Source organism: Callorhinus ursinus, unplaced genomic scaffold, assembly GCF_003265705.2.
Source record: "Callorhinus ursinus isolate GAN/ISIS: 27379988/994484 unplaced genomic scaffold, GSC_fseal_2.0 scaffold29, whole genome shotgun sequence".
NCBI lineage: Eukaryota > Metazoa > Chordata > Mammalia > Carnivora > Otariidae > Callorhinus > Callorhinus ursinus.
The window spans coordinates 10,211,380-10,238,431 of NW_027397091.1; the positions used below are offsets into that span (position 1 = coordinate 10,211,380).

General features: G+C 39.0%; 1 protein-coding gene across 2 annotated transcripts in view; it reads left to right on the forward strand.

Moving 5' to 3' along the window:
* The window catches only part of SPTLC3 (serine palmitoyltransferase long chain base subunit 3), a 154,481-nt gene that overhangs the window by 52,812 nt on the left and 74,617 nt on the right, over positions 1-27,052 (forward strand). For both annotated transcript variants that reach the window (XM_025876925.2, XM_073878414.1), the window contains exons 3-4: positions 3,164-3,318; positions 3,950-4,098. In XM_025876925.2, coding sequence (XP_025732710.1) covers positions 3,164-3,318; positions 3,950-4,098 — 304 coding nt within the window. The remainder of the gene's footprint in view (positions 1-3,163; positions 3,319-3,949; positions 4,099-27,052) is intronic.

The window sequence follows — 27,052 nt, forward strand, 5'->3', positions numbered from 1 at the left end:
AAGAGCAGGACAATGCCGCAAAAGAAGGCAATTCTTACCCAAACCAGACCTTGAATTCTAAGTAGTTCCCTCTCAGGGACACATAGACTGCTGAGCTTGTTTCAGATCTGGGTTAGAACTCACACCACTCACAAAGAAATGGCTCTGCATGGTTAAAAAAAAAGAACTGGCCTATCCCTTTGATAGAGAAGTTTTAGGTACTTAATTACTAAAAAAATTATATTGAAATGAAGATCATTCCTTACTACAAAGTCTTCTCTGATTCCACAGAATAGGTTAGAATCCCTGTATCTTGCCCTCAAAGCATTTGTCTCAATAAAAAGCTGGCTACCCATTTCCTCATAGATAGAAAATCTGGATCTCTGAGCCAGGAGCCAGAAAGTTTGGGCAAGATGGAATATTTTCTCACTTTCCCTCAAGAGGCCATGATAGCATATCTTTATGAGGCTCAGTGATGAAATGCCCTAGGTTGTTTCCTCAAGTAACTGCAAACCCAAAGATGAGTGGACATTCCTTCATGGTCTGGCACACTGTTGGCCTCAGCTTTCCATATTGTGGGTCATGGTTTTTGTTTTAACTGGGGTTTTGGAGGGAAGCTTGCACAAGTGGGGAAGGTGCCAGCCTGAAGTCACTCTGAAATGACTGCTGGGAAAGTGAACAAAGCCAGAGGCTGGCCAGAGTTCAAGTCACTCACCTTGCTGGGTCTGATTTTCCTCACATGTCAAATGGGTGCTTGAAATCTGCAACGTCTATGTCCCCCCTGCCCTGGCATCCTGTGCATCTTGTGGTTCTACGTTGAAATTAATTTGGGGGGGTGGCACCTGCATGACTCAGTTGGTTAAGTATCTGCCTTCGGCTCAGGTTATGATCCCAAGGTCCTGGGATCAAGCCTGGAATCAGGCTCTCTACTCAGTGAGGAACCTGTTTCTCCCTCTCCTTCTGCCATTCTCCCTGCATTCTCAGGGTCTAGCAAATAAAGAAATAAATAAAATTTTTTAAAAAATTAATTTTGTTTTAATATTGTAGACATAGTATTTTGTTTTTCCTACCTAAAGCCAAGTGTTTTCCTAAACCAACTATTAACTTTATTTTGAGTAAGATATCTCAAAAAAATCTAAAACTAAAATTCCATTCAGAGTCTAAAAATAGTACTTACAGACCTACTTCTCTATTTCTCTTGATAGTATGAATTTATATGTAATTTCAATTAAGGAATAAGAAATTAGACATAGAAGGACACAAATAATATTTGGGGATATGGAGTAATCCATAAGTCAGTAAACAGTTTGAAAAAAAAATCGTTTGGAAAAGATTTTCCTGAAATTATACAATCTCCTTTTCTCTCAAAAATATGTCCATTTCCCTGTTAGAACATAAACGGGTATAATTATCTTAACTTTGTAGCTTTAAATCTTAATAAAACTTCAATCAGGATACTTAGCTATTAGAGGACAAATACATTTGGTATGAAATTTTCAACTTAAAGATGTAACCAGTAGGGCGCCTGGGTGGCTCAGTTGGTTAAGTGACTGCCTTCGGCTCAGGTCATGATCCTGGAGTCCCGGGATCGAGTCCCACATCAGGCTCCCTGCTCAGCGGGGAGTCTGCTTCTCCCTCTGACCCTCTTCCCTCTCGTGCTCTCTATCTTTCATTCTCCCTCTCTCAAATAAAAAAGTAAAATCTTTAAAAAAAAAAAGAAAGATGTAACCAGTAAAGTTGCCCTTTTCATCCTCCAAATTTGCATGCAACAGATAGTCCCCAGTTATGTGCTGGGGACTGTTTATAAACATTCTTTTTTATAGATAATCACAACTCCCTCCCCAGAAATGATGCCATTGCCACTGAAAACCTAATGATGTGGCAAAACAGACTGTGGCTTGGATGCAACCACCAGCCACCAAAGCCTGCAGATTCTATATATTTTCCTCTGGCATGGGTCAGCTCAAGAGATGAGTAAGCCAAACCAGTGGCACAAGAAGGTCTTCCACAAAGCCTTGGCCCTGGTCCTCCTTGTTCCCTCAGGAAATTAGCTCTATTCCATAATAGGAAGGAGACCGAAGAACTCAAAAAGGATGGGAGAATAAGAAAGCTCCCTTCTGGTTATTCAGTGGTTCTCTATTGAGTCCAGGATAATGTGTGAGTTCTTCATCCAGACCCTTAAAGGTCCCACTTTCTGTGCCCAACTGGATATTGCCACCTTAACACACCACAGGGAATGGTAGTGGGGTGGGAACCATTATAGATCAGAGCAGAGTGACAAGATCTGCCTTATGTATTATTTTTACTCATTCTCCTCAAAAACACCCTACACTTCCAGCACAGACCCATTCATCCTGAGTGCCTTCTCCAAGCATCCCTGCCCAAAGCAATCTCATTCCACCTTCAGTGCCCAGCTTCAAGACCCCTCCTACATAGAGCTACCTTGATTCCTCCAGCAGGATGACTCTCCTTCTTATTCTAATCTTGCAAATGCCCAAAGTACTTGGCTTAGACCAAGGTTTTGTATTTTCTGCCTTGTACTATTAAGAGTTAGATGACCAAAAGTTAGATTATGTTTTTCTTTGAGGCTCAGCTGGATTGCAAACCCCTTAAGCATGGCTTACATTTTATACAGCAAAACAGCACTGCTACTTCAACTGTGGGAGAAGCCAGGTGCCTCCACAAGTTCATCAACTCAGTTTCTAGGCCCTCGGCTATATGACAGCCAGCCAACTGCCAAGAGTTTTGCCAATAGGTCCAAATCAAGTTCATCCACATTTCTGAAAACATGAGTGGGGATATTCATGTTCAAAAAAGTTAAGACCAATTATCATCCAACCACTCTTCTCCAGCTAAACTCCTTTGACATGCACATCTATTGTTACTTTTCAGATGGAATCCTGTGGGGATTCATTGGGTCCACCACTCATTTGGGGACTTATCTTGTGTTGCCTTTATCTTTGCTAACTTTCTGTGCCACATTTACTTCCTTCCACTAAAATGTAAGTTCTTTAGGGATGGAGGCCTCAGAGTTCTTTGTGGACCCACATGTCCCCTTACCTATAGGCCCTTGAACCAAAACTATTTGCAGGTGGACTATTTGCATGGCTCTTCCAGCCTTCAATTGCAAAAAAAATACAAAAAGCAGGAGACCAAAGATAAACTACTGCCTCTGTTGTAACAGGATTTTGTGCCGCTTTATCAAAACTTTGAGAATTTTTACACGCGGAACCTGTACATGAGAATCAGAGACAACTGGAACCGGCCCATCTGCAGTGCCCCGGGGTCTCGGTTCGATGTGATGGAGAGGGTGTCGGATGACTACAACTGGACATTTAGGTGAGGCAGCCTTCTGGAGGGGCTTGGTTGAGAGAAATCCTTCCCAGGAAATCCTAGCATGGGCACCAAACTACAGAAATGATGAACACCAAACCATGGAATTTGCTGGTCTTCCATCACTGGGCCCTTTGCAAGCCCTCATAATTCCAGTGAAGGAAGTCACGGTAATTCAGCTGCCAAGGGTGGCTATGTTAGATTAAAATAAAGCTTGTGTCAGAAAGTGCAGGATACACAGAGCCAGCCAGGAAGAGCCTTTTCAGCCTTATTGACAAATTATATCCCCCTACTTCTTGCTGAAGGAGACAGTGATGATCATGGCTCTTTCTCACCTAGAAAGTTCTTGCTGGAATTTTAACAAGAACACAGGTATCACAGAAGTGAGCACCCAAGGAAAATTAGGGCTAAATAATACTCCATGGCTTGTGATACCTTTTTCCAATGCTCTGCCCAGCTTCATTTTGGGGTTACTGTCTTCCAAAGACAGACCATTTTGTGTTGACAGCAATTCACATCAGAAAGGAGAAAGAAAATATATGATTGGGGCCAGACCCAAGATCTCCTTGTAAGAGTCTTTTATGGGACACTAGGATGATGTTAAATGAGAAAGCCCTTTGTGGTCTTCTCTCTGCAGGTTCACTGGAAGAATCATCAAAGATGTCATCAACATGGGCTCATATAACTTCCTTGGCCTGGCTGCTAGTTACGATGAATCTATGAGGACAGTAAAGGATGTTTTAGAGGACTATGGCTTAGGTGTGGCCAGCACCAGACATGAAATGGGTATGTATGTTCATCATTTTGAAATTTTGTCCAGTTGGTCCTCAGATTCTTTATGGCAACTTCTCAAACCTAGATCGTATCTAGACTGTGTACCTCAAAAAGCTGTTATAAATTGCAAAATGAGAAAGGTGTCTGAAGTTCTTTTTGGAAATTTCAAACGTTATGCTCTTGCCAGGTAGTTTATTAATTACAGGTTTTAATTCTCCAGAAAAAAATAAAAATAGATCTTTCTTTAGACCACATTACCTAAAATAGCAACTATTGTGCCTCTTCCATCTGGTCCTTTTCTGGATCCTTCCCACACTTTTTCTTTAAACAGTTTTAGTGAAGTATAATTGATATTGTTAAAACCTGTACTTACTTAATTTATACAATTTGATGGGCTTAGACATATAAATACACTCTGAAACCATCACCCCAATCAAGGTAATAAACATGTCCATCACCTTGGAAAGTTTCTTTGTGTCCCTGCTTTTTGTGGTAAGAACACTTAACATGAGCTCTACCCTTTCAACGAATTTTTAAAGTGTACAATGCAGTATTAATTATAGACACAATGTTGTACAGCAGATCTCTAGAACTTACTTATCTTGCATGACTGAATTGTATATCCATTGAACAACTTTTTGTTTAGATTTTGCTCTTTCTTAATGATGTCCATCACTGATCTTGCTTTTGTATTTGGATATTGCCCATCACTGCTACTAAAACATAAGCTTCATGAAGGGAGGGATTGAATTGGCCTTGTTGTCTGTCATGTTGAATGATTGAGTGAATGGGGATGAATGAATGGGCAAGGTGAAACAGACTGCCTATTTGTTTCTCTTTTAGCTGAAACATTTTTCTCTTAATCAAAGGAGTGAAATCTGTGAGAAGGAAACTTCTGGTCCTCTCCACCTCAGGGAGAAAGAGTGATGCAAGCTTCCTCCTATAGAGTGTCTTGCTATTCCTGACACAGTGTTTTCTTATATGTCATCTCATTTATTCCTCACAAAAGTCCTCTGCTCAAGGAGGCAGCACAGGCGATGTTATTTCATCTTCTAGAGGAAAAAATAGGATCACAGTGACTAAGTGATGTCCCCCCAGTGGCTTGTTAATCATACTAACTCCCAGTCTAGCTAGCTTCTCCTAAGACAGCATTTTCCCACCCAGAATGATATATGCATGGTTTACCATGTCAGTTTCTGGCCAGTCTAAGAACCCAAGGTAAATCTACTAAAAAGGGATTGACCATTAATGAAAAATGAGCCATGTGCCTCTCTTAGATATCCAGTTGACAAAAGAGCATTAAAAACCCATGCAACAAAGAACAATTTAAGTTGAACAAAGTAACTTTTTTAATACATACATTCAGTTAACATTTAGCGAAAGCTCCATAGTTTATAAGTGGTTGACCAGATTTCTTAAGAAAGGCATCTTACTTATGTTCATTTTGAGGCAGGAGGGCTGCAGATATGAGCAGAATGCAGAAGGAAGGTTCTACTTCACTTAGCAGAACTGGGTCACCCATGATACGCCATTTGGGATGGGGCAGAGACTGGAAGACTACCCCCAGTCATAAGACATGGAGTCAGTAAGCTTTGGGGATATTTCCTCTGGTGCTGGTGACACCCAACACCAGGATTGTTGAACCCTCCTCAGTCACAGCCAGCAGAAGCTAAACCTGATACAGACAATGGTTTCCTTCCTATGGAAGCCAGATGTGGAATAGGAGTTCCTGATTCTGCAGACTCAATGAACCAGAGAAGCCAGGCAGAGATGAAAATCATAGTTTCAACTGCCTGCAGCCAAGGTTCTTTCTCCACTTCCTCAGCCTTCTGAATGGCTGGACTTTTAATGTTTACCTGCTTCACTTAGTCTCTGGCTCAAGCTCTAGGAAGAAGATTTTAACAGTTTTCAAGGAAACAGTAAGAGAGCAAAATAGAAGCCACCCACACTAATTTTAAGCAAACAGAAGAATTGATAACAAGGATGGATATGAGCAGTCAGAAGATAAAGAAGTAAACGGGGTGCATTTTAAAGTATTGTGCAACATAAGCAGTAACCTTAGCATAGCATATAAGAATTAGTAGCATAATTTTGAATGCCACTTATTTCAAGAAATACAAAAAACTTTTAGAAAGCATAAGCTATCTAGTCTTAAGAAAATGTTTAACAGTGCCAGTGGATTGTCAGTGAAAATTTGAGAATATAGAGGCTTACCAATTTAACAACCAAAAATGCTCCTTGAGGAGCCCAAAGTAAAACTTTAGGAACATTTAATCACTTGAGTACTTTCCCAGAGCTTTTAAAAATAGTTTCCAATGTTCTGAAGGGAAAAACACACAAAAATCATATTACAAAATAGGAAATTAAACAAAAAAGAAATCAAGAGGAAGTATTTAAAGCACAGTGAAAGGATAGAAGACCACACACAGTATCTTGGCCAAAAATATGTGAGAAGAACATATTTGCCCACTGAAAGAAAAGGACTGAGATTTTGCCAAAAACCCAAACTCAGCTACAAGCTATAATCACAAACAAATACAAGTAAATATAAGTTATTCCTAAGACTGAAAAGTAGAAATTTAAGTCCCAGCCAGACACCTGGTTCTCGCCTCCCTGCAGCAACCACCACTAAAATGAACTCAGTGCTCAAGAGAGAGGTCAATTCAATAAAAAGTACAACAAACAAAGAGCTCTAGAGTAAAGTTGTGTGTCCAGTCTGCATCTGCAAATGCTAGGACAGAGACTGAAATACAGCTGAGCTGTAAGGAATGAAACATTTCCAGACACATATGTACAGAATTGCAAATGCTGTTTTTAACATGTGGAATGATGTGCTGCTGTTATTTTCACGTACAACTAAAAAATACTGGCATACAGAATTAAGGGAGGCTTTGACTGTCTCGCGGTCAATTTAATTTTCCATAGCCTGATGGAAGGGATGGCACATTTTTTTGATATCCTAAATATGAGGCAGAGTGAAATGGAAATTTGGAGTCATAATCAACCATTTAAAATGCCTGACACATTTTTAATTCTTATCCTCTATATTCATGGGTGCATTTTTTATTAGAATTCTCCTTGATCTGGGCTGTCTCCTTCGAATTGTGTGCCATGTGTCATATCTTTGGTAGTTACAGACTAGTTTTTCCTAATAACTTTCTTAATGTGCCGTGAAAGATTAGAAATCTTTGAGTATTGCTGTGTGTGATATTACGTTGTAAACTAGTGAACTCTAGACTGAACAGCTTATCAAAAGTTGAAGAGACTGCTGCTCAACATCCTCTTTTTAAGGTGGCTTGCTTCCGGATTTTTAGCTGGAAAATCACTTGAATAACTGTTTACAGATTCTAAAATTACATGGATTTTTAGATTTTCAGCACCAGGATTGAGAATTGTTCATGATGTCTGAGTATTAACAGAAAACAATAATCAGTAATATCTCCATTATGCAAGGTATTTCCACATTTGATCTTTGAATTTCTTTATCTGAAAAAAACTATTTAATTTTTCTGTATGTGGAAGGTGTTTGTCTGAATATGTTGGTTGGACAATGAAAAATGTAATACAGCAGGCTCTGAGGCAAAGTAAATGCATAATTGCTTGTTCTTCTTTCATATTAAGCCAAAAAAATAAAGAACAAGCTGAAACTTTAAAAAATAAACAAACAACATAAATGTGTGGTACAAATGCAAACAAAAAGGAAAGCAGAAGATTAGTTTAAAATTATTAGTTGTTATTAAACAGAGGAAGAGACTCACCTTATAAAAATTATGTGGAGAGCCCATAATGAAGACAGATTCAAGTCCTATATCCTCTATGCATCAAGTAACACAGTGCAGACATCGATGGCTGTTATTTTTCTGTACACCTGGAAATTAGGAGAATGAATTATGAGAGGCTTTGAAAATCATGTGGGTCAATTTAACATTCTACAGGCTGATTATAAACAAAAGCAAGACAAATAAAATAGTGATAAGAGACCACAAAGTACCTTCCAGTCCTTGAAAAGGAAAGAAGGGAGGGAGGGAGGGAGGGAGGAAGGAAGGAAGGAAGGAAGGAAGGAAGGAAGGAAGGAAGGAAGGAAGGAAGGAAGGAAGGAAGGAAAGGAAAAAAGGAAAGAAGGAAGGAAGGAGGGAAGAAAGGAGAGAAGGAAGGAGGGGAGGAAGGAAGGAGGATAGAAAGGAAGGAGAGGAGGAAGGAAGGAGGGAGGAAGTGAAGGAGGAAAGGAAGATATAAAACATAAAGGACACTAACAATGCAATTACTGACTTCCATTTAATATTTATATATTGAATTAAGAGCCTTAAAACATATTACCAGTATACCTCATCTTTTTAAATACCTAGTGAATTTTCACAAAAATTTACTATATTTTATGCCACAAAGAAAACCTCATTAGATTCCAAAAAGTGGAATTTACATAAGTCACATTCTTGGATCACAGTGAAATAAAGCTAAAAATAAATAATAAAATTAGAAACAATTCCTTTTTAAAAAAATCTCTGGAATGTTTTAAAGCCCTTTCCTAAGAGACTCTTGAATCAAAAGGGAAATGAAATTACATTTACATTATATTTAGAAACTAACAACTGTGAGAACACCATAGGGTCCAGCTAGTTGTGTAATCAGAGGAAAATATATAGTCTTACTTTACTAAAGATGAAAGATTGAAGCTAGCAAACTAAGCTACCCATGCAGTAAGGAGTAAAAGGTAAGCAAAAGTATTGAATTTTTAAAAAATAAAAACAGAAATTTATTAATTAGAGAAGAATAATTTCTATTGGGCTGAGGCATCTGTGTTTTAATAAGTCACTAGAGGTGATTTCAATGAGCGGCAACCAGAGTTGGCAACCGCTGAACAAAATTTGACAAACAAGCACTTAGCGAAAAAACATATGTATGGAATTGACGTTGCAAATCAAACAGTGTACTCAAATAACAAGACACCATGATCAAGTAGTTCATTTCAGTAACTATGAGGATAGTTAGCTCAATAATAAGGCAATTCATAACATTGAATAATCCTAGAAGAAAACATATGATTATCTTGATAGGTGACACTAAAGCATTTGTAAAATTCAGTATCCATTCCTAATACAAATTTTAATAAAATTTGTAAAATTTGTAAAATTTTATTAGAATAAAAATAGGAGATTCCAGAATGCAATAAAAACACCTACATCAAACAAAGAGACTGTACTATGGTGAGCGCTGTGAATTATGTAAGACTGATGAATCACAGACCTCTACCCCTGAAACAAATAATACATTGTATGTTAATAAAAAAATTAAAAATAAAAACAAAGAGACTGTGCTATATTTTGCGATGAGATACTAGAAACTTTCACTTCAAGTCAGAAGAAAGGTGAAGATGTGTTTATCCACCGTTTTTATTTTTTTTATTTATTTTTTTTTAAAGATTTTATTTATTTATTTGACAGAGAGAGACACAGTGAGAGAGGGAACACAAGCAGGAGGAGTGGGAGAGGGAGAAGCGAAGCAGGCTTCCCGCGGAGCAGGGAGCCCGATGTGGGGCTCGATCCCAAGACCCTGGGATCATGACCTGAGCCGAAGGCAGACGCTTAACGACTGAGCCACCCAGGCGCCCCTATCCACCGTTTTTAATAACCTATGGAAGTACTAGACAACATAATTTCATTTTTCATTCTTTAAGTCAATAAATATTTATTGAATGATGACCATGTGACATAATTAGAAGTATAGGCACAATAAGAGGTAAACTAACCATTATTTGTAGATTATCTGATTGTTCACCTCTCTGGTTTTCAAACTGTGATCTGTGAGGAGCAAAGGAGACCTCTGCAGGGGCTCTTCATGGGGCCACCATCCATATGAGAGGGAGCTGAGCAGGAAGAACAGAGTTTGGGTCTACTTTCTTCCAATTTACATATTTGAATAATAAAAAATTTATTAGAAATAATAAATATCCAATAAAAAACTCAATAAAGACCTACCGCATGTAGACCAACTTTTATTTTTTATTTTATTTTATTATGTTATTTTAGTCACCATACAATATATAATTAGTTTTTTTAATTGTATTATGTTATGTTAGTCACCATACAATGCATCATCAGTTTTTGATGTAATGATCCACGATCCATTGTTTTCATAGAACACCCAGTGCTCCATGTAGTACATGCCCTCCTTAATACCCATCACTGGGCTAACCCATCTCCCTACCCCCATCCCCTCTAAAACCCTGTTTGTTTCTCCGAGTCCATAGTCTCTCATGGTTCATCTCTCCCCCCTTCATTTTTCCCTTCCTTCTCCTAATGTCCTCCCTGCTATTCCTTATGTTCCACAAATAAGTGAAACCATATGATAATCGACTTTCTCTGCTTGACTTATTTCACTTAGCGTAATCTCCTCCAGTCCCATCCATGTTGATGTAAAAGTTGGGTATTCATCCTTTCTGATGGCTGAGTAATATTCCATTGTATATATGGACCACATCTTCTTTATCCATTCATCTGTTGAAGGGCATCTCAGCTCTTTCCACGGTTTGGCTATTGCGGACATTGCTGCTATGAACATTGGGGTGCATATGGCCCTTCTTTTCACTACATCTGTGTCTTTGAGGTAAATACCCTGGAGTGCGATTGCTGGGTCATAGGGTAGCTCTATTTTTAAATTTTTGAGGAACCTCCACACTGTTTTCCAAAGTGGCTGTACCAACTTGCATTCCCACCAACAGTGTAAGAGGGTTCCCCTTTCTCCACAACCTCCCCAACATTTCTTGTTTCTTTCCCTGTCCATTTTTGCCATTCTCACTGGTGTAAGGTGGTATCTCAACGTGGTTTTGATTTGAATTTCCCTGATGGCTAATGATGATGAACATCTTTTCATGTGTCTGTTAGCCATTTGTATGTCTTCTTCAGAGAAGTGTCTTTTCATATCTTCTGCCCATTTTTTGACTTGATTATTTGTTTTTTGGGTGTTGAGTTCGAGAAGTTCTTTATAGATCTTGGATACCAGCCCTTTATCAGTAGTGTCATTTGCAAATATCTTCTCCCATTCTGTGGGTTGCCTCTTTGTTTTGTTGACTATTTCCTTTGCTGTGCAGAAGCTTTTTATCTTGATAAAGTCCCAAAAGTTCATTTTTACTTTTGTTTCACTAGCTTTTGGAGATGGACCTTGAAAGAAGTTGCTGTGGCCAATGTCAAAGAGGTTACTGCCTATGTTCTCCTCTAGGATTTTGATGGATTCCTGTCTCACATTGAGGTCTTTCATCCATTTTGAGTTTATCTTTGTGCATGGTGTTAGAGAATGGTCGAGTTTCATTCTTCTGCATGTGGCTGTCCAATTTTCCCAGCAGCATTTATTGAAGAGACTTTTTTCCATTGCATGTTTTTTCCTGCTTTGTCAAAGATTATTTGACCATAGAGTTGAGGGTCCATATCTGGGTTGTCTATTCTGTTCCATTGGTCTATATGTCTGTTTTGGGGCCAGTACCATGCTGTCTTGGTGATCACAGCTTTGTAATATAGCTTGAAATCGGGCAATGTGATGCCCCTGGCTTTGTTTTTCTTTTTCAACATTTCCTTGGCAATTTGGAGTCTTTTCTGATTCCATACAAATTTTAGGATTGTTTGCTCCAGCTCTTTGAAAAATGTCATTGGAATTTTGATTGGGATGGCATTGAAGGTATAGATTGCTCTGGGTAGCATAGACATTTTAACAATGTTTATTCTTCCGATCCATGAGCATGGAATATTTTTCCATCTTTTTGTGTCTTCTTCAATTTCTTGCATGAGTGTTCTGTAGTTCCTAGAGTATAGATCCTTTACCTCTTTGGTTAGGTTTATTCCGAGGTATCTTATGGTTTTTCGTGCTATTGTAAATGGAATCATTTCTCTAATTTCTCTTTCTACAGTTGCGTTGTTAGTGTATAAGAAAGCAACTGATTTCTGTGCACTGATTTTGTATCCTGCCACATTACTGAATTGCTGTATGAGTTCTAGTAATTTGGGGGTGCAGTCTTTTGGGTTTTCCACATGTCATCTACGAAAAGAGAGAGTTTGACTTTTTCTTTGCCAATTTGAATACCTTTTATTTCTTTTTGTTTTCTGATTGCTGTTGCTAGGACTTCTAGTACTATGTTGAACAATAGTGGCAAGAGTGGGCATCCTTGACGTGTTCCTGATCTTAAGGGAAAGGCTCTCAGCTTTTCCCCATTGAGGATGATATTCGCCGTGGGTTTTTCATAGATGGGTTTTATGAACTTGAGGAATGTTCCCTCTATCCCTATACTCCGAAGAGTTTTAATCAGGAAAGGATGTTGTATTTTGTCAAATGCTTTTTCTGCATCAACTGAGAGGACCATATGGTTCTTCTCCCTCCTCTTATTAATGTGTTCTATCACATTGATTGATTTGCAAATGTTGAACCACCCTTGCCTCCCGGGGATAAATCCCACTTGGTCATGGTGGATGATCCTTTTAATGTATTGTTGGATCCTATTAGCTAGGATTTTGGAATCCATATTCATCAGGGATATCAGTCTGAAATTCTCTTTTTTGATGGGGTCTTTGCCTGGTTTGGGGATTAAGGTAATGCTGGCCTCATAAAATGAGTTTGGAAGTTTTCCTTCTGTTTCTACTTTTTGAAACAGCTTCAGTAGAATAAGTATTATTTCTTCTTTGAATGTTTGGTAGAATTCCCTGGGGAATCCATCAGGCACTGGACTCTTGTTTTTTGGGAGGTTTTTGATCACTGCTTCAATCTCGTTACTGGTTATTGGCCTATTCAGGTTGTCAATTTCTTCCTGTTTCAGTCTTGGCAACTTATAGGTTTCCAGGAAGGCCTCCATTTCATCCAGATTGTTCAGTTTATTGGCATATATTTGTTGATAATAATTTCTAATAATTGTTTCTATTTCCTTGGTGTTAGTCGTGATCTCTCCCCTTTCATTCATAATTTTATTAATTTGGGTCCTTTCTCTTTTCTTTTGGATAAGTCTGACCAGTGGTTTATTGATCTTATTAATTCTTTCAAAGAACCAACTTCTAGTTTTGTTGATCTGATCTACTGTGTTTCTGGTTTCTAATTCATTGATCTCTGCTCTAATTTTAATTATTTCTCTTCTAATGCATGGCTTAGGCATCATTTGTTGCTTTTTCTTTAGTTCTTTAAGGTGTAGAGTTAGTTGGTGAATTCGGGATTTTTCTATTTGTTTGAGTGAGGCTTGGATGGCTATGTATTTCCCCCTTAGGACTGCCTTTGCAGTATCCCATAGGTTTTGGACCGATGTGTTTTCATTCTCATTGATTTCCATGAATTGTTTAAGTTCTTCTTTGATTTCCTCATTGACCCAAACATTCTTAAGCAGAGTGGTCTTTAGCTTCCAAGTGTTTGAATTTCTGCCAAATTTTTTCTTGTGATTGAGTTCTAGTTTTAAAGCATTGTGGTCTGAGAATATGCAGAAAATAATCTCAATCTTTTGGTATCGGTTGAGACCTGATTTGTGACCCAGTATGAGGTCTATTCTGGAGAAAGTTCCATGTGCGCTTGAGAAGAATGAGTACTCTGTTGTTTTAGGGTGGAATGTTCTGTATATATCTATGAGGTCCATCTGGTGAGTGTATCATTCAAAGCTCTTGTTCCTTGTTGATTTTCTGCTTAGATGATCTGTCCATTGCTGAGAGTGGAATATTGAGGTTTTCTACAATTAACGTATTGTTATCAATATGATTCCTTATTTTGGTTAACAGTTGGCTTATGTAGATGGCTGCTCCTGTTGTTGGGGGCATAGATATTTACAATGGTTAGATATTCTTGTTGGATAGACCCTTTAAGAATGATATAGTGTCTTTCTGTGTCTCTAATTACAGACTTTAGTTTAAAATCTAATTTGTCTGATATAAGAATTGCTACCCAAGCTTTCTTTTGAGTCCGCTGGCATGGAAGATGGATCTCTATCCCTTCACTTTCAGTCTGGATGTATCTGTAGGTTCAAAATGAGTCTCTTGTAGGCAGCATAGGGATGGGTCCTATCTTTTTATCCAATCTGCAACCCTGTGCCGTTTTATGGGAGCATTTAGGCCATTCACGTTGAGGGTGATTATTGAAAGATATGAATTAATTGTCATCATGTTGCCTGTGAAGACATTGTTTTTATACATTGGACGTCCCTGTAAATTTCTGTTGTATATCACTCTTGGGGTCTTTCTCCTTTTATAGAACCCCCTTAATATTTCTTGCAGGCCAGCTTAGTGGTCACATATTCTTTCAGTTTCTGCCGGTCGTGGAAGCTCTGCATCTCTCCATCCATTCTAAAAGACAGCTTTGCCAGATAAAGTATTCGTGGCTGCATGTTCTTCTCATTTAGTACCCTGAATATGTCTTGCCAGGCCTTTCTGGCTTGTCAGGTCTCTGTGGATAGGTCTGACATTATTCTGATGTTCCTCCCTCTGTACATAAGGAATCTCTTCCCCCTAACTGCCCTTAGGATGGTTTCCTTGGTTCTAAGATTTGCAAGTTTTACTATTACATGCCAGAGTGTTGGCCTGTTTTCCTTGATCTTGGGAGGGGTCCTCTCTGCCTCTAGGACGTGAATGTTTATTTCATTCCCCAGATTAGGGAAGTTCTCAGCTACTATTTGCTCAAATATATCTTCTAGTGCTCCCTCTCTCTCCACTCCCTCTGGGATTCCAATTATTCTGACATTGGAACATTTAATGGTGTCACTTATTTCTCTGATTCTATTTTCATGGATTCTGAGTTGTTTTTCCCTGGCCTCCTCTTTTCCCTTTTTATCTATTATATTGTCTTCCAGGTCACTTATTCGTTCTTCTGCCTCACTTACCCTATCTGTTAGATTATCTAGTTTGGATTGGACCTCATTGATAGCATTTTTAAGTTCTTCCAATTCAGCTTTCATTTCTGCCCTTAGAGATTCTAAGTTGCCATTAATTGATTTCTCCATTCTAGCTATTGTCTTCACAATTGCTAGCCTGAATTCCATCTCCGACATCTTGGTTATATCTGCAACCATTTGTAAATCTGCAGCCTAAGTCATAATCTCTCAGTCTTTTCTATTTTGGGGGCTCCTCCTCCTAGTCATTCTGTTGATGGGTCGTTGAGGGAATGTATAGAGTCCAAATTATTGACCAGAATCCAAGCAAGATGCACCTGTTTTCTAGGGACCTTAGGGTTGCTGGCCTCTTGTTTTCCCAGGCTGTCTTCTGGGGGAGGGGCCTGCCACGCTGTTACTCGGGCAACCCTGTTTGGTTGGAGTTGCCCTGCCCCCCTGTGGCAGGGCATGGGCTCAGTGGGAATCAGTTTTGGGGGCTTTTGTTCTATGGCGGCTTTCCATGTTTCCTCCACAAGTCAGAGCAGAAGAGACCATTTCCAACCCCCTGCCTCAGAGCAGAGAGATTGTAGTCTGTTCTTCAGTGAGCTCTCCAGGCCACACTATCTCTGTTTCTGTCCATGCTGCTATAAACTGCAGCATCCTAGGTTGTGAGCCCCTCCGCAGTGCCCCCAGTCCTGCCTCCAGGTCGGGGCATGTCTCTGCCCTTTGTGCTTCTAAAACCACCAGCCACTCCCAGTTCGCAGGCACGACCCCGCCGCTCTGGGTTTCCGCCTTGGGGGCTGCCCTAAAGTCCTTTCCCCGCCGCTACTGGTCTGCGAGTCTGTGCCCCGTCCCCAGCGCGTGAGGCTGTCGCTCACTGGCAGTGTAGGATTCCCCACAGCCAGCCTCCCGCCCACTGCCAGCGGAATCAGGGCTCCCTGCTTCATACCTCAAAACCAACCACCCACGATATTCTGTTTGTAGAAATCCAGATCTTCTTACATATCAGGATGATTTCGTGGGTGCTCAAAGTGGTCTGGTAGATATCCAGCTCAATTCCAGGGACCAGTTGAAATAGGGTCCCCTACTCCTCTGCCATCTTTCCTCTCTCCATACATCATTAGTTTTTGATGCAGTGATCCACAATTCATTGTTTCCATATAACACCCAGAACTCCAGCAGTACGTGTCCTCCTTAATACCCATCACCGGGTTAACCCATCCCCCCCACCACCCTCCCCTCTAAAACCCTGTTTGTTTCTCAGAGTCCATAGTCTCTCATGGTTCATCTCCCCCTCCGATTCCCCCCCTTCATTTGTCCCTTCCTTCTCCTAATGTCCTCCATGCTATTCCTTATGTTCCACAAATAAGTGAAACCATATGATAATTGACTTTCTCTGCTTGACTTAGCAACTTTTAAAATTCATATAGTAAAGTCAGTAATTAGCAATCAGAAGATATATTAGAGAAATTATTTTATTTTAAAGATTTTATTTATTTATTTGACAGAGAGAGACATAGTGAGAGAGGGAACACAAGCAGGGGGAGTGGGAGAGGGAGAAGCAGGCTTCCTGCTGAGCAGGGAGCCCGACGCAGGGCTCGATCCCAGGACCCTGGGATCATGACCTGAGCCGAAGGCAGATGCTTAATGACTGAGCCACCCAGGCGCCCCTGGAGAAATTATATTATTAATAAATACGAACAAAACTAACAAACACCTAGGGAATTCTGTTGAAGATACCTAGAAACTATTTGAAGAAAACTATAAAACTTTCATAAAAGACAAGAGAAAACTCGAAAAAATCGAGATAGCAAATCCTAGAAGGGAATGACCTGGTGTTATATTTCTATCAGTACTTCTCCAAATGAATATGTGAATTGAACACCATCCCAATGACATTAATAAAAGGGGAGAAGGAGTGGGTAGTCTAAATGGAAGTCTAGAGACAGAGACAACTTGGAATACTCATTAGTATACAACAAGAACAATTTTGAAATCAGTTGGAAAAGGACCAATTATGTCATATTTAGTATTATGATAACCAGCTGATCACAGAAGGAAATAAGTTAGATCCCTACCTCACATATTATATCTCAGTAAATTCCTTTTGTGTAAATTGCAAATGCATTTGAGATTGAAATACAAAAAATAAGAACCACCACCAGAAATAACTACATAAGTAAAATGGAAACTGAATGAATAAGGGAAGTGATGAATGAATGAACAAATGAACAGAGTAAAACGACCTCAACAATTCAAATACAAAATGCACTTGTATGCATTCCTTGGTTAGGGCCCTGCTAAGATCGTCAAGCTGTAGCTCCTTTGATGTGCACAACCTCTCTGTCCCTTAAGGCTGCTGTGACAAAATATCACAGACTGAGTGATAAAAAAGTTCATTTCTCACAGTTCTGGAGGCTGCCAGTATGGTCAGGTGAGGGCCCTTTTCCATGGTGCAAACTTTTGGTTGTACCCTCACATGGTGGAAGGGACGAGCCAGCTGTCTGGGGCCTTATACATAAGGACACTAATCCTATTTATGAAGGCTCCGTCTTTATGACCTAATCACTTCCCAAAGGCCCCACCTCCTATTACCATCACTTTGGCTATTAGGTTTCCAGTGTGAATTTTGGGGAGAAATAAACATTCACCCACAGCAGGCTCTTCTCTAGCTTGTCGCTTATAATCACCCTTTAATTCTATAACCCATAATGACCGACGGTGGAACTCGCCTTACCTAAGTCACCCTACCTGGCAGTATGTCCTCTTAGTGGGAGGAATCCATCTGAAATGACTTCCAGACTGACTCCCTGCAACACAGGCCACCCTTGTCCATGGATAACAGGCACTCTTCCCTGTTAGAGGAAAGACAGCTTGCTCCCACCCCAACCTCAGACACAACGACTTGCCCTTCAGATTAGTCAAGCCTGATTCAGACAGTAGTCTCCTGTGTCCTCACGCTCCGGAGAACCAGAGAAAGCACATCCAGAAATCATAGGGGGAAAGAGCCAACACAATGAAGCATTTAAACTTCTCTACATAAAAACCATGTCAACAAAGTTAAAAGTTGAGGAACAAAATTAGATAAAGTTATTTGCAAAATATAAGACAAAATGTTAACATTCTTAACATGTAAAGACTTACAGATCAGAAGAAAAAGAACATTACAACTTAAGAAGTGGGCCAAGATTTTGAGAAAGCCAAGAGGCAAAACATGCACAGTCAGGACTATATAATGTTTCTCAAGCTTTTCTTTATCTCTCCCTCCTGTGATATTGTAATATTACAGATAAAGTATATATCTGTTTATGTAGGTCATGGATATCTGTACCTTATACATAGTAAGTTATCTGCCCTTCCTCCAAGAACAGCTTGTCAACCCTTTGGGAGCAATATCATAGCTGCTGAGAATGCATAAGATAGTAATTACCCTTCAGAGGAAGTAGATGGTGACCAGAAGGGGGAACAAAGGGACTTCTTGGGTGCTGTCTATATTGTTGTTGGGTTTTTTATGATGTGGTAACCTGTGTGGGTGTTCACTTCATAGGGCTCAATACTTACAATTTGTTTCCTTTTCTACATGTATGTTATAGTGTAATAAAAATTTTACATTAAAAAGTAGATCCAGTACACAAATGAACAATTAAGGAATAAAAAGAAATGTAAGTGTCCAACGAGCCTGTGGAAGATAATAATTAATAATCAAAGAATGATTAAGACACAGAGTTGCCATTTTTCACCTAATTGGCAAAAGTAAAAAAAAAAATAATATCCCATTAGAGGCGCCTGGGTGGCTTAGTCGGTTAAGCGTCTGCCTTCGGCTCAGGTCATGATCCCAGGGTCCTGGGATCCAGCCCTGCATAGGGCTCCCTGCTCAGCAGGGAGTCTGCTTCTCCCTCTCCCTCTGTCCCTCCACCTGCTGGTGTTCCCTCTCTCTCAAAAAAATAAATAAAATCTTTAAAAAATAATAATATCTCATATTTTCAAAGGAATAAAGAAAAGGGCACCCTTGGGCACCTGGGTGGCTCAGTCAGTTAGTTGTCTGCCTTTGGCCCAGGTCATGATCTCAGGGTCCTAGGATCGAGGCCCACATCGGGCTTCCTGCTTGGCAGGAAGCCCGCTTCTCCCTCTGTCTGCTGCTGCCCCCACTTGTGCTCTCTCTCTTTCTGTCAAATAAATAAATAAAATCTTAAAAAAAGAAAAAGAAAAAAGACAAGGGCACCCTTATATATTGCTGATAGAGTACATTGGAAGGCAATTTGAAAATGTATCAACAGAAAGCCATTTAACTCAGCAATTTTGTTTTGAGAAATTTTGCCTTAAAATTTTTGAGTAAGTTTTCTAAAATGTATGATCTAGAATAATCAATGCAATACGCTTAATAATAGTAAAAATTGGGGGAAAATAAGTAAGTTTCCAACAATAGGAAATTGATTATATATATTTGGTAGATCTGTTTAACACAATGTTATTTAACCATGCAAAATTATAAAGCAGTTTCTTAGCAGGGTGGTTGAGAGCAAAGGCTCTGGAATTAGTTTGCTTGGATTCAAATCCACATTCTCTTCTTTAACTAGCTAGGGCCTGAGATAAACTCTACGCCTTCCTAGTCTTCAATTTTCTGAAAACTGAAAATACATTGTTAAGAGAATAAAACAAGTTACAGAACAGTATATTTATTATGAATCCATTTTTAAACATATATCTTACTTGAATATTTGCATTGATAAAGATGGTTATATTTTATTTTGTAGTATCTTCTGATTTTTCTGAAATGAGCTCATATTTCCATAGTTAATTATTTCCTTAAAAGTCAACAGAGTCTAAAATGAAGGCACAGACTTATGAAAATAGTTCTGGCGTTTCCAAGACTTGCCCACTGAATCAGACTGACCAAATTTTCCAGTCTTCTGAAGGGAACCTGCCACAGGCTATGTGGATTCTTGAGCTTACACTAGTGGTTCTCAAATTTTAGCTTACATCAGAATCACCAGCAGGGCTTGGAAAAATACAGGTTGTTGGCCCCACCCTCAGAGTTTCTGGTTCAGCCCAGCTGGAATAGAACCCAAGATCTCACATTTCTAATGACTTCCCAGGTAATGTCCATGCTGCAGCTCTGGGGACTACACTTTGGGAACCAATGGATACTATCTAGCATGGCTGCCTTTTTTGACCAAATTAGTCAAACATTTTCCAAAATGCAATGGTCTTTTATTTTCTGTGGAGTGAATACCACATATGCCTGGGGTATGAGGTCTATAAATAAAAACTGGAAAGTAGGTAAGAGACAAGCCAGAAAATCAGTGAAGCAAGTTAGTTTTGATTGTTGAGTGCATCCTGCCACATATTGCTGCCCTAGATTTCCAAATCCAGGAAAGGTTAAACTCAGGCAAACGGAAGAGAAACTTTTGTTTCCTTTCTTCCCCCTCCCGCCACTTTTATTCTACAAGGGTGTTTAGTTTCTTGGTCTTTGTTTTCCTGGTTAAGAGCAGATGTGTACTAACAGAATATTATTTGAATGCCTATGCTCTATAAGTCCTTTGTGCTGCTAGCAACTGTTAGTCAGAAGTTCACTTCTAAGAAAAACTCATGAAATGCCACAAGACTACTTCTGTGCCAAGGAAAGCTCATCTCTACTTGAAGACTTTTCTTCCTTTGAGAAGGAAAGCCTTGTGGTTGATTCAGCTCATCAGGGAAACCTAAAGAGTAAGCACACCTCAAAACTGCCTAGTGGAGAATATTCATTCAAATTATAATTGCAATTTTCAGAAGTAGCCTTCAAATATTTTCATCCTAAAAACATCAGAAAGGACACATTAACTTAGGAATTGATATGACTGGATGTAATGGGAAATTATTTTCCATTTCCAAGTTTCAAATGTGATTTTTATGTTAGTTGTAATGTACCAGTTTGCTGAAATTTCTATTTCTCAGTTTGAGAACATAGTCTTAAATCATTTGATAATTCATCTCCCTCTTTATCTTCCTGAAGTTTTCTGCTATCATTTCATTCAAATTAGCAAGGCTCTTTCTGTGTTTCTTTCTCAAATATTTGTGTCTAGATCCAGGAAATGTACAGTCTCTCTAGTCTGAACTATTGCAAAAGGGGCCAGCCTGAATCTACAAAATGTCTAAATTAAAGCAATTTCAAATAAGTATCATCTTATGGCTTTCAAGTTCCTATGAGAATAAGCAGTTTCTAAGAAATTGCTACCAAGTAGAGATTTTGTTTTCTTTTTTTTAAAAAAAGCAATTTTAATTAACACAGTTTTATGCAAATCAATGCCATAAACATACTCTAAAGCAGTGGATTCAATTAAATAAGCTGTAAACATCCCCACATCAATTAGTTTCACCTTCTTAATTTACAGCAGCAAAACTCTTCTTCATAAACAGTGCCAGTTCCTTTCTGACCAAATTGTTGTAAATTCAGATTAATGAGATTTCATTCCATTTCTCTCAAGCCTCTTTATTTTCCTTTAAGAGTATTTTTAAAAGGAAACAGACTCTCAGAGGAATTGTTTGAGAGTAGGAAAATGAAAGTATATCTTTGTTTCTGAAAGCCTTTTGGCAATTTCCTGATACCCATTATAGTTCTGACAAGATAATTGCCCTTTGCTTGACAATGACAGAAATTACAGCACAGCCAAATTGCAACTAGCAGAGATATTTCTGCAAGTGCAGATTTGGCTTTGTAGGTTCAACAAAGCCAAGCAAGCATAACAACTCAACAAGATATCCCAATAATTTTATGTAAGTATAATATTTGCCAGCAAGGGAATACCTGGGATGATTGAACAAAGTTGAAACTCATAGAATTTCAGAATATGTAGATTTTCCACCATCTTCTCACCCACACAAATAACATGATATGAGATACATAGAGATTTTTTAATAACCTGCCAATCAATGTTTTTGCAGTCAGTAGGCTGAGAAGTCAAAACTAGAGACCAGTTCTCCTGATTCCTACTAAAGAGCTCTTGACACTACCCCATACTGTTCATAGCTAAAATCAGAGACCATCCACATCAAGGGTCACCAGACTATTCCAGCTGCCTCCTGTTTTTGTACTGCCTGCAGGTCACAAATTGTTTTTACAATTTTAAGTGGTTGAAAAAATAAAAAGAATACTATTTTGCAACATGTGAAATTATATGGAATTCAAATTTCAGTATCCATAAATAAAGTTTTATTGGTACACACCCACAGCCATTCTTTTGTGTATAGTCTATGACTGCTTGCACTTTATAATAGCAGAGTTGAATAGTTGTAACAGAGACCATCTGGCCCACAAAGTCCAAACTATTTTCTCTCTGGCCCTCCATAAAATGTTTGCTGTTGTAGATAAGTACCTGCCCTCTTTGCAACTTGGGAAGAAGAATCCTCTAGATTTATTAGCAATTGTCCAGATTTCCAAATCCAGTGCACATCAATGTACATCAAAGTTCAGTCTCTTTTACTTCATTTAGACAAAAAGTCTTGTTATATCCAAACATACTGAGAATACAGATTAACTTTCATTGACATTGGCACCTATGTATATCCCTCAACTTGAGGAAGACCAAGTACATTGTCAATGTCTACCCCTAACTTCCCACATGCACATCCCCAGTTCAAGCAAAGTGGTTCAGATGTGGGCTGATATCCATGGCAAATTGGAACAGCCAGGTGAGCCTGCTGGCAGGTTGTCATGAAATGCCAGTCTGCTTCCAGATCAAGTCTAAGAAACAATCTACAAACAGGATATTCTGGACAAAAAGTGACTACAGTCACAGTTTGGAAAATAGTCTTCACATGTGCTGAACAGAAAGAATTGGTGGTGGTGAAATAAGCTTGTTAATAACACCCACACTCTACTATTAGTCAGCATCAGTTTGAAGGCCAGCAATCTTTATGTTCTGACTAAAAAGTATGAACCAGTCCGTATCAATAAAAATCCAGCAGAAGTATACAGTCCATAAGCATAATATTGGTATTTTCTCCTGCATCTGATTTTTATGATTTGACTGATGACAGCAAGCCCAGTGTTTGACACATGAAAATACTGTTGAGAAAGCTGGGAAGAGGATACAACCAGCTTATATTTGTTCTTTGATTCACAAAGCAGGTTTTCAGTATCCCATTGGATAAATAAACCTCCAGGATAAGAACAAGTAGGCACAACATAGCAGTTTGGAGATCCATTGTCACTAGCTAGTTTGTGGCTGTTATTGACCTTCAGAGGCTAAAAAAAAAAAATACTAAAGTCAGAGAGAAAGAGATAAAAATCACTATGAATTTATTTGTACCTTTGGTTCAGACTATAGCTGTGCTTTCTTGGGATTAAAAAAAAATTCCCATATTTACATAACAAAGACAAAATGTTGAATATAATTTCTAGAACCACTCAAATACTCAGACCACCAACTGCAACTTGATATGACTCAGGCACCTCCACCCAATTAGGATCTAGCCTGAATGTTTGCAGGAAGCAAGCTCATTAAGTTTTTGTTAGTGTTTTGTTTCCCCAAGGTCTTCCTACATTTTTAGTTCTTCAGTGTGAAGAGCGGGAGGAGGAAAGCAGCTCTCAATTAATACAAATGAGCCACACTTTTCAGTATTCCTTAATGAATACCCCATCCAGACAGCCCAGTCTAACTTTGAGAGGCATGGCTTCCTGATGTAGAAAATGTCCAGCCATCCTGGGACTCTCTCATATCTGTTTATTAAGTTTGAGCTGTGAGCACCAAACAGAGAAGTTCTATAAAAATGGGGGTTGCAAGTGGGGACTGTTATTTTCTGCAAATGAAGATAAGACCCTAGATGCAAAACCACTCATAACTCAGCTGTGAGACATGTGGTCATAGAAATAAGTATATTTGAATATTAGTTTACTATCTACTTGACCACTGGAAATCCAGAAGAAGGCTGGATCTGGAGACCTAATATGGACATCAGCATTTCCTCTCTTCTTCCTCTCCGCAAGCCAGGGCTAATAATAAAGACTCACAGAGGGCACTTTCTCAGGATGTTCTTGGATACACCCGCTTCTTACTAGTTAGTTGGCTGTTTGATTGCTTACAACACATTCTACATTATCCTAAGGACTTTTAGTGATGCATCTGTTATAGATAAACCCCTGGATGGCAGACATGGGGAAGATGAAAGTGGAGGAAGATACCCCAGATACTCACCGTGAAGTTCTACTCATTTTTGGGTGACTGGGCCAGGACGCAGTTGTCACCTGACTCTCTGGGAAGGAAAGGCTCATGGGGAAATTTACCAAGGTGGCAATATTTGGGCACCCTCCATGCTTGCTGGAGGCCTTCTTCAAGTATGGGTGTTTTCAAGGTGGAGCTCACTACATAATCACCTTTTTGCCCTAGCATCATGTGACCTCTTGACTTTCTTCCCTGTGACATCCCCTACTCTGGGCTTAGTGCTGTCTTTTTTCTCCATCAAAGACAGCATACAACTCAACAAGCACCTACTATGTGTGAGTACTGCATTATACTGTGTCAGTACTCTGTGGTTGCCAAGATGAACATCCTACACACAGTATCGGCACCCCAAGGGCTCTTTCTGTAGTAGAGAAGATGGCCTCATGAAAGTTCAACTTAGTAAATGCTATAATTATTATGTAATGAGGCTTATGTGATCTCAGAAGAAAATGACCAAGTTTGCCTGGGGAAACTGAGAACAGCATCTAAGAAAAGACATCATATGAGGTGGATGTCAAAGAATGAGTGGGACCTTAAAGAAGACCATTCTATGTGGAGGAAAGACCACCCCCAACGTCAGGGAAGCCTAAAACAGCACCTCTCCCAATCTCCCTGGAAACTTCAAGGAGAGGTAGCCAGAGGCCACTCTTTGGTGGAAAAGCTGAGGCCAGAACCCAAGGCTGTCATGCCCAGGCCAATGGCCTATTCACTTCCTATCCTTGGGGCCATTCCCTTTGGGATGCAGTCTCCATTAGATAAAAACAAATCTGATGAGTGATTATGTGCCCGTGTTTTCTCTTTAAATTTTAGCATTTCTTTTTTCTCTGTATCTTTGATACAGAAATAATAAAGTTTTAAATGACAGTTTAAAATTTTAACTCCCCACCCCACCCCACTAAAATTGATTCTGCTAGAACACTTGTTTTACTATGGTTTCTGACAATCTGAAGGTAAATGAATTCTAGATTGAGAAGAAAGGCCACCAGCCATCTGTTGTATGACAATGTGACCACTCAGGAAGGACAAAGATAATCCATGAAATGTCCTCTTTCATATCAAATGCAAAATAACTCTTTGAACTCACTAGTCCATGCCTTCTCAAGTTTAACCCTTCACTATTTGAGCACAGTAAGCAAGATAATTTGCCAATTTAATAAAATTCTGGTATCACACTATGTAAATATGTTACACACTAGTAAAATATGTTGATCCTTAGGTTGAAAAAACCATGTTTATAGTAGTCCCGAATATGCTAACAATATTCCTTTAATTTAAATCTGAGTTAAATCTGCTTCTATGTTCTGTGGTTGCAAATTACAATATCTCTCCACTTGTACATTTTTATGTTCTGCCAAGTGTATCATGTACCCAGCACTGTCCAATAAAAATATAATGCAAGACACATGTGGAATTTAAAATTTCTAGTAGCCACATAAAAAAAAAGTTTAAAGAAAAGAGGTAAACTTAATTTCATTAAATGTTTTGTTTGACCCAAAATATCCAAAATAGTATTCTAGAACCACTCCAATACTCAGATGTAAGTACATCAAACTACTCAAGATGTAATCAATATAAAAATATTGATGAGCTATTTTACATTAGTTTATTATTGTTGCTCTTGTACTAAACATTCAAAAAATAATGTATATGGACAGGGAAAGAAACAACAAATGTTGGAGAGGTTGTGGAGAAAGGGTAACCCTCTTACACTTTTGGTGGGAATGCAAGTTGGTACAGCCACTTTGGAAAACAGTGTGGAGGTTCCTCAAAAATTTAAAAATAGAGCTACCCTATGACCCAGCAATTGCACTCCTGGGCATTTACCTCAAAGACACAGATGTAGTGAAAAGAAGGGCCATATGCACCCCAATGTTCATAGCAGCAATGTCTGCAATAGCCAAACTGTGGAAAGAGCTGAGATGCCCTTCAACAGATGAATGGATAAAGAAGATGTGGTCCACAGATACAATGGAATATTACTCAGCCATCACAAAGGATGAATACCCAACTTTTACATCAACATCGATGGGACTGGAGGAGATTACGCTAAGTGAAATAAGTCAAGCAGAGAAAGTCGATTATCATATGGTTTCACTTATCTGTGGAACATAAGGAATAGCAGGGAGGACATTAGAGGAAGGAAGGGAACAATGAAGGGGGGAAATCAGAGGGGGAGATGAACCATGAGAGACTATGGACTCTGAGAAACAAACAGGGTTTTAGAGGGGAGGGGGGAGGGGGATTGGTTAGCCTGGTGATGGGTATTAAGGAGGGTACATACTGCATGGAGCACTGGGTGTTCTATGAAAACAATGGATCGTGGATCACCACATCAAAAACTAATGATGTATTTTATGGTGACTAACATAAGTTATAACTAGATTTACTATTATCTATAGAAATCATGGGATCTGTTTGGATTTAAGTGTGGGGCCCCTTGGAGAGGGTTATAACTTAATTAATCACTTGAGGGAGGTAGGGTGAGAGGAGAGAAAAATTGTGGTATTTTTTTGTAGATTTTATTGCATTATCAATATTTATATAGAAAAATAGGCCAATCCTAACTATACAGCTCAAAGTATTTTCACAAAGCAAACATACCTGTGTAACCAGCACCCAAATCTAGAAACAAAACATTTAGAGAATCTCAAAGTTCTCTTTGTGCTCCCAACGAAATCAACCACTATACTGACTGCTAACACTATAGGTTAGTTTTGTCTGTTTGTAAACTTTCTATAAATGGACTCAGCCTGTATGAGTGTATGTGTCTGACTTCTTGCACTCAACAACATATATGTGAGATTTTTTTCATTTTGTTGTGTAGGGTAATAGATTGTTCCTTCTCATTACGGTGTTTAATTACACTATGTAAATAACTCCACAAGGTATTTAATTTGTTCATTCTACAATATGTGGACATGTGGGTTCTTTCTTGATTGCGGCTGTGGCA